General features: G+C 39.0%; 1 protein-coding gene across 1 annotated transcript in view; it reads right to left on the reverse strand.

The window, feature by feature from the left end:
* ADNP2 (ADNP homeobox 2) overlaps positions 1–11,165 on the reverse strand; it is a 30,097-nt gene extending 18,932 nt beyond the window's left edge. The window contains exon 1 of the mRNA XM_046672472.1: positions 10,807–11,165. Within this exon, the coding sequence (XP_046528428.1) occupies positions 10,807–10,977 (171 nt within the window). The 5' untranslated portion in view covers positions 10,978–11,165. The remainder of the gene's footprint in view (positions 1–10,806) is intronic.
* Between the last annotated feature and the right edge of the window lie 1,151 nt (positions 11,166–12,316).

Here is a 12,316-nt window from a genome sequence, read left to right on the forward strand (position 1 = left end):
CAGGGTTTCGCCAGTTTGGATCCTGGGCATGGACATGGCACCGCTTATTAGGCCATGCTGAGGCAGCGGCGTCCCACATGCCACAACTAGAAGGACCCACAACTAAAATATACAATTATGTACTGGGGGATTTGGGGAGAAAAAGGAAAAATAAAATCTTTTAAAAAAAAAAGAACCTGACAGGACACTGGGCCCCTAAGCAGCCTACACACAAGGGAGTCGTGAAGTGAAATGCAGCCCACAAGCAAACTGTGACAGAACACCCACTAAGCATGAGGACTTAGGAAAAGGCTGAAGTGATCTAAGTTACAATTATAGTTTTATAAGAAACGAATTGGGGGCCGGCCCCGTAGCCAAGTGGTTAAGTTCACGCACTCTGCTTCGGCAGCCCAGGGTTTCACCAGTTCAGATCCTGGGCGCGGACATGGCACCGCTCATCAGGCCACGGTGAGGCGGTGTCCGACATGCCACAACCAGAAGGACCCACAACTAAAAATACACAACTATGTACTGGGGGGACTTGGGAGAAAAAGGAAAAATAAAATCTTTAAAAAAAAAAAAAGAAAGAAATTGATGAGATTTCCCACAAGCAATTCCTAAAAGAGAGACACTGCGTGAGGGAACACCGTCCTCCCTCAGTGGTGAGCACTTTGCAGAATTCCAGGGTGGTCGGAGTATGAAGTGGGAGCTCCAAGGGTTTGCACGACCAAGGACACCAGAGTCAGCCATGGGGAGGACAATTCAGACAAGGGCCTGACTAACAAGACAGCGAGCGATGAAAAGCCAAAAGAGGATGGAGACACTGAGACCTAACTACCAGATGCAATGGGGTCCAGACTGAATCCCAGTTCAAACAAACCAAGTGTAGAAAATACCTGGGGGAAAACTGGAGAAATCCGAATATAGACTGGGTATTATTAGATAAGACAAGTATTTAATGTCACAAAAAAGAGGTAACTGAGAAAAATAAAAAAGCACGATCAATATGAGCTCTACACATATATACACACACACAAAGTTAAATGAGAGAGAGAAAGGGAGAGAAAGAAAGAAAATCAAACCATGTAATTCACTATTAGACTAAAAAGACAATTATCTTAATAGATGCAGAAAATCATTTGACAAAATTCAACATCCAGTCATAAGTTCTGCTCTCAGCAAAGTAGGAAAAGGAACTTTCTCGACCTGAAAAAGGGGTCTACAGAACACATGCAGCTAACAATCACACTGTGTGGGAACACAGGAACAGTATTCTTACTGCTATTGTAAGCTTTACTTCAAAATTTTTTAAAAACCACCACCACCAAATGTTGGCAAGGATGTGGAGCAAGTGAAACCTTCAGACACTGCTGAAGGGAACAGAGAGTCACACAACCACTTAGGATAAACGGTAAGCCACTTCCTACAAAACTCAACAGACAACCTTATAATTCCACATCCAGGTATTTTTCCAAGAGAAATCAAAACAGATGTCCACAAAAATACCTTTACAAGAATATTCATAGGGACCTTATTCATCATAACCAAAGACTGAACAGCCTAGGTGCCCATCACAAGGAGAAGGGATCAACAAGCTAATCCATTCACATCCTGGAGCCGCACTCACAAGGAAAAGGACCGATCACACGTGCAGCAACACAGAAGAACCTCCACAGGCATGCACACGAACAACAGGCAACCTAACCTGTGCTAGAAAATTTCATAAGAGTTGTAGCCAGTGGGGTGGGGTCAGGGATTGACTGTAAAAGGGCCTGAGGGAACTTTCTGGAGGAGGGAATTGCCCTGCATCTTGACAGGGATTTGTATTACACGAGTATATGCATGTCAAAAATCCTTAACTGAAGACACTTAAGGTGCATTTCACAGCATATAAATTCCCCTCCCCCGAAAACTGTAAACAAATACTAAACTCTAGTTAATGATATGTATGCTGAAAGAGTTTGAGGGTAAAATGTACTGACACCTGCAACTGTCTTTGAAATGCACCAAAAAATACGACAGAATGATGAGTGGAGCTACATATGTTAATTTGCAGAATTTAGGTGGTACGTATATGGGTTTTCACTGTACAATCCTATCAACATTTCTGTAGGGTTAAGTTTTTCATAAGGAAATACTGGAAAAGGAAGAAAGAAACTGTAAAGTTGTGTCACAGGAGACAGGAGAAGAGTTCAAAGGAAGGGGTGCTTTCCACTGTCAGATGCAGCAGAAAAGAGCTGGTGAGAAAAAAATAAAAAACAATTATTAGGAAATAAATGGAAAGTATTAACAATATGTCAATACACTTCTGTAGATAACATGTAGAAACAGATGAATAATTTTTAGAAATCTGTTCATACATATATAGGTCCCTAAAGACTGCTGTAGGGGTGGGTTCAGCGCATCTGTTTTTTTTTTAAACTTTCCTGATTCAGATGCTGCAACCCCAAATCTGTAAACACTGGTTTAAATGTCTCAATGTAATCTGTGACTTGATGCATAGAAGTTAAGTGTAGGGGTACCTCAGAAATGGCAACTCTGAACGGGACAGCACAGAAAGGAACTAGATGCAGTGGAGCAAAGACCCGAGAATAAGAGTCGTCAAACTTCCTCACCAAGGACACCTTCCTGGGGTTTTTCTGAGGAGGTAGAACAGTCCCTCCAGGAAGAGCTTCAGAGTAGACAGAATACAACAGGAGATTGATAAGAAAAAAAGTGTAACAAGGCAACTACCCTCACGCTGATAAAAAAGGCAAAAATGATTACAGATCCATGGTGGTCCCCATTAATTCCCTTCTATCTCATCCTCCCTCAATAAATCTTATACGTTGAAACTAACCTAGGGACCTTCTTTTTTTAACCTTTTTTCCCCCTACTACTTTAACATCAAAGATTTCTGGCCTCCGTGTGAATGGTATTTTTAGCCCTTATAGCTATTAACTGAGAAAACACACGATGACAAAAGCTGCTAGGAACAGTAATACTTCTAAATAAATTTGGACATTATAATTCACATCCGCTTCTATGAACATGTGAAATACAACAGTTAACACAAGGGGAGAGATCACTTACTCAAATCTCAGACAATGCCTCGTTCGCCTCTGCACTCTCAGACCAGAGACACTAATGCTTCCCTGGTAACTCACACTCCTCAAGGGCCCACAACACGTGTCAGAACCTCTACTCCAGGCAACGTGCACACCACACACAAAGGACATTCGATGTCTTCCCCCTTTCCCACGACTACCTCTGAGTTCTTTTTAGTCAAGTAAGCCAGTCCAGTACTGGTTTCCTCTACACTTTAATGAGGGAAACAGAGCCATCATTCAGGGGAGGGGCCTGCCCACCTGGGCTGAGCAAGCGCCAAAAAGGAGGGTCCCGACTGATCCAGCCTGTGGGTCCAGGACACTCAGATATGCCAAGTACTCTAACACTGGTTCTGAAAAGAAACTTCCTGTCAGATTTCACATGGGGAAATCTGAGTAAAATAAGGAATGTAATCAAAAACATTTTAAAGGCAAATGCAGTAGAAAATTTCCCATGACTATTTTATAGCATTAAAATATAACCCAGTGAAAGCTCACATGATCTAACGCTCAGCTTCCTGGTGTTCAAAACTGATTCAAGAGCAGTAATAATTCAGAGAAAGGGGTCTCAAACCCTTTGGGGAAATTAAAATTAAAATGACCTGGGAACTGAGCAAAGACCAACAGAATAGAGAGAATAAAAGAAACCAAAAGTTGTTTCTTTGAAAAGATCAACAAAATTTACAAATGTTTAGCTAGACTGACAGAAAAAAGAGAAGATAAAAATAAAATCAGAAATGAAAGAGGGGACATTACAGAAATAAAAAGATTTGAAGAGAATGCTTTCAATAACTGTATGCTAACAAAAGAAACTAAATGCAATGGATGAATTCCTAGAAACACACAAATGACCTAAACTGATTCAAGAAGGAACAGAAAATTTCAACAGACCTGTAATAAGTAAAGACTGAAATAGTAATTAAAAAGTTCAAAGCAAAGAAAAGTCCAGGACCAAAGGGCTTCACTGGTGAATCCTACCAAATATTTAAGGGAGAATTAACACCAATTCTTCTCAAACCCTTCCCCCAGAAACAGAAGAGGAGGTAACACCTCCTAACTTATTCTGTGTGGCCAGCATTACCCTGATACTGGAGCCAAAGACATCACAAGAAATTTACAGACAAACATTTTTTAGGAATAAAGATGAAAAATCCTCAACAAAATACTAGCAAAAGCACAAAGGAAAAAACCCTACAGCATATTAAAAAAACTATAAACCATGACCAAGCAGGATTTATACCAGGAATGGCAAGAGAGGTTCAGTGTGAGAAAATATATCAGTGTAATCCACACAGCAATAGAACAAAGGGAAAAACAACACAATCATTTCAGTTGACACAGAGACGGCATCTGAAAAGACCAATACCCTTTCACAACTTACCTCTGGACTCTCAATTCTTCTCCACTGGCCTCTACGTCCACCCTCATGTTATTACTCTAGTTCCGTAGTAAGTTTTGAAATCAGGTTGTTAATGAGCCCTACAACTTTGTTCTTTTTTTCCCCCAATACAGTTTTGGCTATTTGGGACCCCATACAATTCCATATGAATTAGGGGAAATAAATCCAAATATCTATGGCCAGTTGATTTTTGAAAAGGGTGCCAAGTCCATTCAATGGAAAAACAGTCTCTCCCACAAATGTTGCTGGGACAACTGAATTGAATGAAGTTGGACCCCTGGCTCACAGCATACACAGAAATTAACTAAAAGTGCATCAACAATGTGAACAAGAGCTGCGACCATAAGACTCTCAGAAGAAAACACAGGAGGAGACCTTCACGACTTGGATTTCGCAATGGGTTCTTAGGTATGACATAAAAAGTACCAACAACAACAAGAAAAATAGATAAACTGGACTTCATCAAAACTTAAAACTTTTACATCCCACAACGAGAAGGACCTGCAACTAAGATATACAACTATGTACGGGGTGGGGGCGGGGGGGGGGGGTTTGGAGAGATAAAGCAGAAAAAAAAAAAAACTTAAAACTTTTGTGCATTCAAAGATATTATCAAGAAAGTAAAAAGAAACTTATAGAATGGGAAAAAATATCTACCAACATATATAATAAGGGTTTAATACCCAGAATATATAAAGAATTACAACTCAACAACAAAAAGACAATCAAATTTAAAAATGGGCAAAGGACTTGAATAGAAATCTCCAAAGAAGGCACAAATGGCCAATAAGCACATGAAGAGATACTCAACATCATTAACCACTAGGATGGAGAGGGAGGGAGGGAGAGGAGGAAGGAGAAGGAAAGAGAAAGGGAGGGAAAAAGAGACAGAGAAAGAAGAAAAATAACAAGTGTTGACAAGGATGTGGATAAACTGGAACTCTCCTACATTGTCGGTAGGGATGTAAAAAGGTGCGGCCATTGTGGAAACAGTTTGGTGGTTCCTCAAAAAGCTAACAAAATATTAGCATGTGATCTAGCAATTCTACTTCCAGGTATATATCCCAAAAATTGAAAACAGGGACTCAAACAGATCCTTGTAAGCCAATGTTCACTGCAGCATCATTCACAATAGCCAAAAGGTGGACTCAACCCAATGTCTATCAACACATGAACGGACAGACAAAATGCGGTATATTCATACAAGGGAATATTATTTAGTCATAAGAAGGAATAACATTTGATACATGCTACAACATAGATGAACCTTGAAAACATTAAACTAAACGTAATAAGCTGGACACAAAAGGCCCAATATTGTATGATTCCACTTAGGTGAGATATCTGTAATAGGCAAACTGATAGAGACAGAAATGGATCACAGGGTACCAGAGGCTGTGGTGAGGGGATGGGGAGTTACTTAATGGTTGCAGAGTTTCTGTCTGAAGTGATGAAAAGTTCTAGAAACAGTGCTGATAGGTGCAAAACAGTGTGAATGTAATTAATACTACTGAACTGTACATTTAAAAATAGTTAAAATGGCAAATTTTATGTTATATATATTTTACTATAACAAAAAATTCTTAAATATACTTTGAAGATTTAAAAGAAAAAAGAGTACAAAATATTTCATTACTTTTTTAAAGTGATTACATACGGAAACAGTATTTTGAGTATGAGGCTAAATAAGCTAAATTATTAAATTAAAAAGAAAAAGACTTGGGAGGGTCTTGAAAAATATCAGTGAGGGCTGACTCCACGGCCATGCAACCAGGGCAGGTGCACAGGGACCTGTGCTCAGAACAGCCAGTGCTAGGGTTTAAGGCTCTGTTGTCACCATCTTGAACTTGTTAATGTTATCTTTGAATTTGTTTTATAAAAGGGGAAGTCTGATGTGACAGGACAATGGGTACATGTTAGGGGCTTGGAGCTTCAGTTCATGCATGGTCCTACCTCCAGTACTCCTGGGACAGATTCTTTCCCTGCTCTCCGTCCCAGCCACCTCATTGCCCCCGACCTCCCCCTCTCAGCCCTCACCCCGAAACCACTCCCAGACTCTCATCCACAACCTGGGGCAGTAACCAAGTTGTCAAGAGGTCCACATTCCATCGTCGCCCCCAGTGGAAAACCTGGCACAGACTCAAGAGGGGTGGGGGGCCAAGGTAGCAACCAATCCTGTCCTGGGTTGGCAGCACCAAGGTGTTTGGCAGGCAACTCAACAGGGGCCTCAAACCCACCCTGGATCCAGGTACCATGAGCATCCTGACACAGAGGTTGCAATCCCTAGGGAGTCACCCATCTGCTGTGGGTTGGGACAGCAGGTCTGTGGGACCTGGCCAGGGCTCCAGATTTTCATTTTGCACAGTATTCTGCAAATCATGTAGCAAGGCCTTAATTTAACCGATCAAATGTTCACCTTTTAAAAAACCCCTCAAGAGACTCTAATGAATGGCAAGGTTTAGATCTACTTTTAGAAAAGGAAATAAGGTTCTTGGAAGAGTCTATCTTCCCTAAGGTTCACTTTTTCACTTTTCTCAGGCTTTTGACAAGAACTGTATAGCCTATGATATGAAGTCCTAACTCTTGGGAGCAGTGGAGCCATATATGCTTTGGCGATCAGAGAAGGCAGAGTGATGTCTCATTGTGAAGTCTGAAATGCTGGGGAGGAAGTGGAAAGGGCCATGGACAGGTGTTCCCTTGGCTCATTCTATTTCCAAGGCTGCCTCTCTGTAAGCCCCCAAGAGACCTCCAACAAATTCCCCCTTTTAAGTTGGTCAGTGTTTGTTTCTGTTGCTTGAAACCAAGAAACTCTAAACACTGTGGTGGATTACGAATAAATGCATTTGACATGGAAAAAAGTTCTTAATATGCGATTCAGCAAAAACACAAAACAAAGCTAGTACAGTATCTTATATATTTGGTTATGTCCCATTTAAAAAACTCTAGAAAGATATAAAACAATGTTAACAATGGATATTTTGGGGTAATGGTTTACAAATGAGTCTTATTTTCTTCTCTATATTTCTGTGTATACTTTCTAATTTTTCAACAATGAAGTTTTTATACTGTTAGAATTTTTTAAATTTCATAAAATATAGGACCAACTACAAATTAATAAAAACAAAAATTTTCCCCAAAAGAATTAGTTATATTTAACCCAACAGTTAATCTAACTAACTTAATAGCTGTAAGCCATTCAACTCTCTTCATGTTCCCTTGTGCAGTATGCACATATCTGTGTCAGTACAGTCTTAGACAAAGTAAACAGTCTTGAACAAATTCAGATGAGCAAACACATTCTTAGGCTGACTAAGGAAGTAAAAGTTAGTGAGGAATGTTCAGTTTTACACAATGCCAAAAACAAAGGACTCCAGGATGAAAATTTTTAGTTGTTACTGACATTTATTACGTTTTATTGCCTTTGTTAAAACAAAGCCAATTTTCTAACAGAATTCCGTTTAAAAATGGAATCCACATTAAAGGAGACTAAAGAGACATGACAACCAAAGGCAATATCTGACCCTAGACTGGGTCCATCACTGACCAGGAAAAATGCCATAAATGATTAGACAAAAATATCCTATCAACGTTAAATGTATGAATTGATAACCATCCTGTGGCAATATAAGAAACTATCCTTATTCTTAGGAAGCACACACTTGATGTATTTAGGTACTAAAGACAGGTCATGATATATGCAAGGTACTCTCAAGGGCTCAGGGAAAAACACTACTTACACAGCACAGGCAATAGTGTGCAAATGTCAAAGCAAAGGGGATAAAATGTTGATAAGTGAAATCTGGGTGAAGAGTAATGAATGTTCCTTGTACTATTTTTATTCTTGTAACTTTTCTGTAAGTTTGAATTATTTCCAAATAGAACGATTTTCTTTAAAATAACTTAATTCACTCAGTCTGGTTTGATGAGGGTTATCAAGTGGGTTGTGGTTCTAAATTCCACGTTCCTGGAATACCCTTTCTAATTCCTTCCACTGGAGAATCCTACTCACTCTTTACAAACAACATTCCAATCTCATCTCCTCTATAAAGGCTACAGTAGCTTCCAGCTGGAAGAGATTTTCCTGCCTGTCTCTTACTATCATTGTTTTGAATTCATCTCTCAGTTCCTGCTAGATTATTGTCTCCCAAATAGTAAGCTAGTCTCCTGACTAACTCTGTAGTTCTTCACTATAATGATAAGGACACTGAGACCCAAAGATAAACTGATCTGCCCAAAGTCACACCATTAGCTAATAGCCAGGATTAAAACAAAAGGACGGGGGCCAGCCCCGTGGCCAAGTGGTTAAGTTCGCATGCTCTGCTTCAGCAGCCCAGGGTTTCACCACTTCGAATCCTGGGTGCGGACATGGCACTGCACATTAAGCCACACTGAGGCGGCGTCCCACATGCCACAACTAGAAGGATTCATAACTAAAAATATACAACTATGTACTGGGGGGCTTTGCGAGAAAAAGGAAAAATAAAATCTGAAAAAAAAAATAAACAAACAAAAGGACGATCCAAGAATATTCTAGTCTGCTTACTGAAGGATACCACTATAACTTTAGGGTTCATCTTTTGAGCATCTACCACATGCTAGGCATCATTTTAGGAGCTTCTCATATATTATTTGAAATTTTCTCAGTCTATACACATACACTTGTATTCTTAGCTTGTTATTTTTACATTCTCAGTAAATATTACTTATATACACATACTCATCTACATTAATGGAGTATGTGCCTACTATCTAACTTCTCAATCTTGTCTCCAAATAATGACCCTGTTTTCCTCCTCACGCACAAGATATGACTTATAGACAGAGCTGCAAAGAACTGAGAGTTCTCTTATGTGAAGACTGTTCCTGAGCAAGAACATCTACCTAAGAGCTCCCACTTCAGTCTCACCCTGCCCTTTCATTTCTGAATGCACTTTCAGTCACAGTCTGTTATTAAAAGTATTTCTCACTTGGGATTTGCTTTCATTCATTCATTTAAAAAAATATTTGTGAAAAATATAAATATAGAGTTGTTAAGCACCTATCTGCAGACACAATTCTGATTGCAGGTAGTAGAGTGGATAACAAATCTATGAGATCCTTGCCTTCTACATTCACATTGGGGAGACAGAGTCTAAGACAACAACATCAGGCACTAGAAGGTCAGAGAGCAGACCATAGCAGGAGAGGGCCACATTTTAGAGGGAACATCTCTCTGGGGTGGCAATTTTGAGCAGAGAACTATCTGAGGCCCTTCACAAATCAATAGTTATCTACTTGAGAGCAAAAATCACTTGACTATTAATGAGAATCCTGGTAACTATTAAATCTTTCAGTATCAGACTGCCTTTTTATAAATAAAATCACTGATTAAAAGTCTGAGATTTGACGGGGCTGGCCCCGTGGCCGAGTGGTTAAGTTCGCGCGCTCCACTGCAGGCGGCCCAGTGTTTCGTTGGTTCGAATCCTGGGCGCGGACATGGCACTGCTCATCAGACCACACTGAGGCAGCGTCCCACATGCCACAACTAGAAGAACCCACAACAAAGAATACACAACTATGTACCGGGGGGCTTTGGGGAGAAAAAGGAAAAAAAAAAAAAAAAAAAAAGTCTGAGATTTGAAAATAAAGAAACTGAACTCTTCCCAAGCCAATAGTAGTTTGACTCAAATTCTTCACAAGTTTAAAAATTTCAAAGCAGATACAGTTGCTATTTCAACAGATATGAATGAAACATGCATAGAATTATCAACAGCTATAAGGATACACAGCAAGCCTTATTTAACAATTTTTACTACTTTACTATATCTGCCAGCCATATATTCTCAAGTTATAAGTATAAAATTATATGAGAACATGACTAATCAATACAGTGCATGACTGTGACCTTAATTTTTAAACTTTTAGAAGACTGTAGGTATTAAATTCACAAATCAGAGAAAAAAAATAAAACCCTATCATATCATGTATGTATCCCCATTTACTGATTACTCCAACAATACTGGGAAATTAAGTTAGGGTCTTCTTTTGCTACAATAATAAATAATTCAACACATTCCCTTCAAAGATCAAAAACAAATATATTTTGTAACTAAAGAATATAAAAAGCCCCTTCTAAAAGTAACTTTAAAAACTTGAACAGCTTTAAGTAGCTCACTCTAAGTCAGAAAGACATAAATAAGAACTAATGGTGCTCTCAGGCAGTCACTGAAAGTATTAGCAAATTCCTTTTGAAGAATCTTACCCATTCTTCAAAAACTCCCAGTTCAGACCTCACCTCCATAAAGCTAACCTCGCATCTCCAGTATTACTGCTGCTCCTGAAAGCTTACTCAGGTCCTCTTACCTTCAGCAACTCCTTGCAGCTGTCAAGCCCAATATCCACAAGAATGCCTTTCACCTTTTTCCGTACCTTCCTGATGTTGTCAAGATTTTCCACAGGAATTTGAAACATTTTTGAAATTTTCCTTAAAAAGGAAGAAAACAAAACTGTAATTAGATAGATACATACACACATATATATTTTTGCTTTTAACAGGGTTGGTAAAACACTAAGACTAGAGTAACTCAACAAATTATGCTGTGACAACTAAATATCCATATGCAAAAGAACAAACTTGGATTCTCCTTACACCATATACAAAAATTAACTCAAAATGGATCATACATCTCCATAAGAACTAAAACTTTAAAACTCTTAGAAGAAAACATAGGCAGAAATCTTCATGACCTTGGATTTGGCAGCAGATGCTTAGATATGACACCAGAAAGCACCAGCAGCAAAAGAAAAAGATAAGCTGGACTGCACCAAAATTAAAAACTTTTATGCTTCAAAAGAAACCATCAAAAAAACAAAAAGAGAATCCACAAAATGGGAGAAAAGATTTGCAAATCACATTTCTGATAAGGAACATAAAAAAAAACTCTTATAACTCAACAATGAAAAAGCAATTCAACTTAAAAATGGGCAAAGGATCTGAACAGATACTCCTCCAAAGACAATATACAAATGGCCATTAAGCACATGAAAAGATGCTAAATATTAGCCATGGGGTAATGCAAATCAAAACCACAATGAAATGCTACTTTACATCTACTAGGAAGGCTATAATCTTCAAAAAAGAAACCACCAAGTGTTAGCAAGGATGTGGAGAAACTAGATCTCTCCCACATTGCTGGGAGTAATGTAAAATGGTGCAGCCAGTTTGGAAAACAGTCTGGCAGTTCCTCAAAAGATTAAATATATAGGCACATATGAACCAGGAATTCCACCCAAGAAAAATTAAAAACACGCATCCAAACAAAAACTCATACAATAATGTTCACAGCAGCATTATTCTTAACAGCCAAAAGTGGAAAGAGGCCAAATGTCCATCAACTGACAAATGGATAAATAAAATGTGGTATATCCATACAATACAATATTATTTAGCCATAAAAAGAAATGAAGTACTGACGCATGCTACAATGTAGATGACCCTTGGGGAACATTATGCTATGTGAAGGAAGCCAGAGGCAAAGGACCACATGTTGCCTGATTCCATTTATATGAAGTGTCCAGAACAGACAAATCTAAAGAGACGGAAAGTAGACCAGCTATTCCACTGCTGAGCATTTATCCAAAGAACACGAAAACACAAACGCATAAAGATATACACAGCCCCATGTTCATCACAGCATTAGTCACAACAGCCAAGACTTGGAAGCAACCTAGGTGCCCATCAAGGGATGAATGGATAAAGAAGATGTGGTATATATACACAATGGAATACTATTCAGCCATAAGAAACGATGAAATTCGGCCATTTGTGACAACATGGATGGACCTTGAGGGCATTATGCTAAGTGAAATAAGT

The sequence above is a fragment of the Equus quagga genome, chromosome 9 (genome assembly GCF_021613505.1).
Source record: "Equus quagga isolate Etosha38 chromosome 9, UCLA_HA_Equagga_1.0, whole genome shotgun sequence".
Lineage (NCBI taxonomy): Eukaryota > Metazoa > Chordata > Mammalia > Perissodactyla > Equidae > Equus > Equus quagga.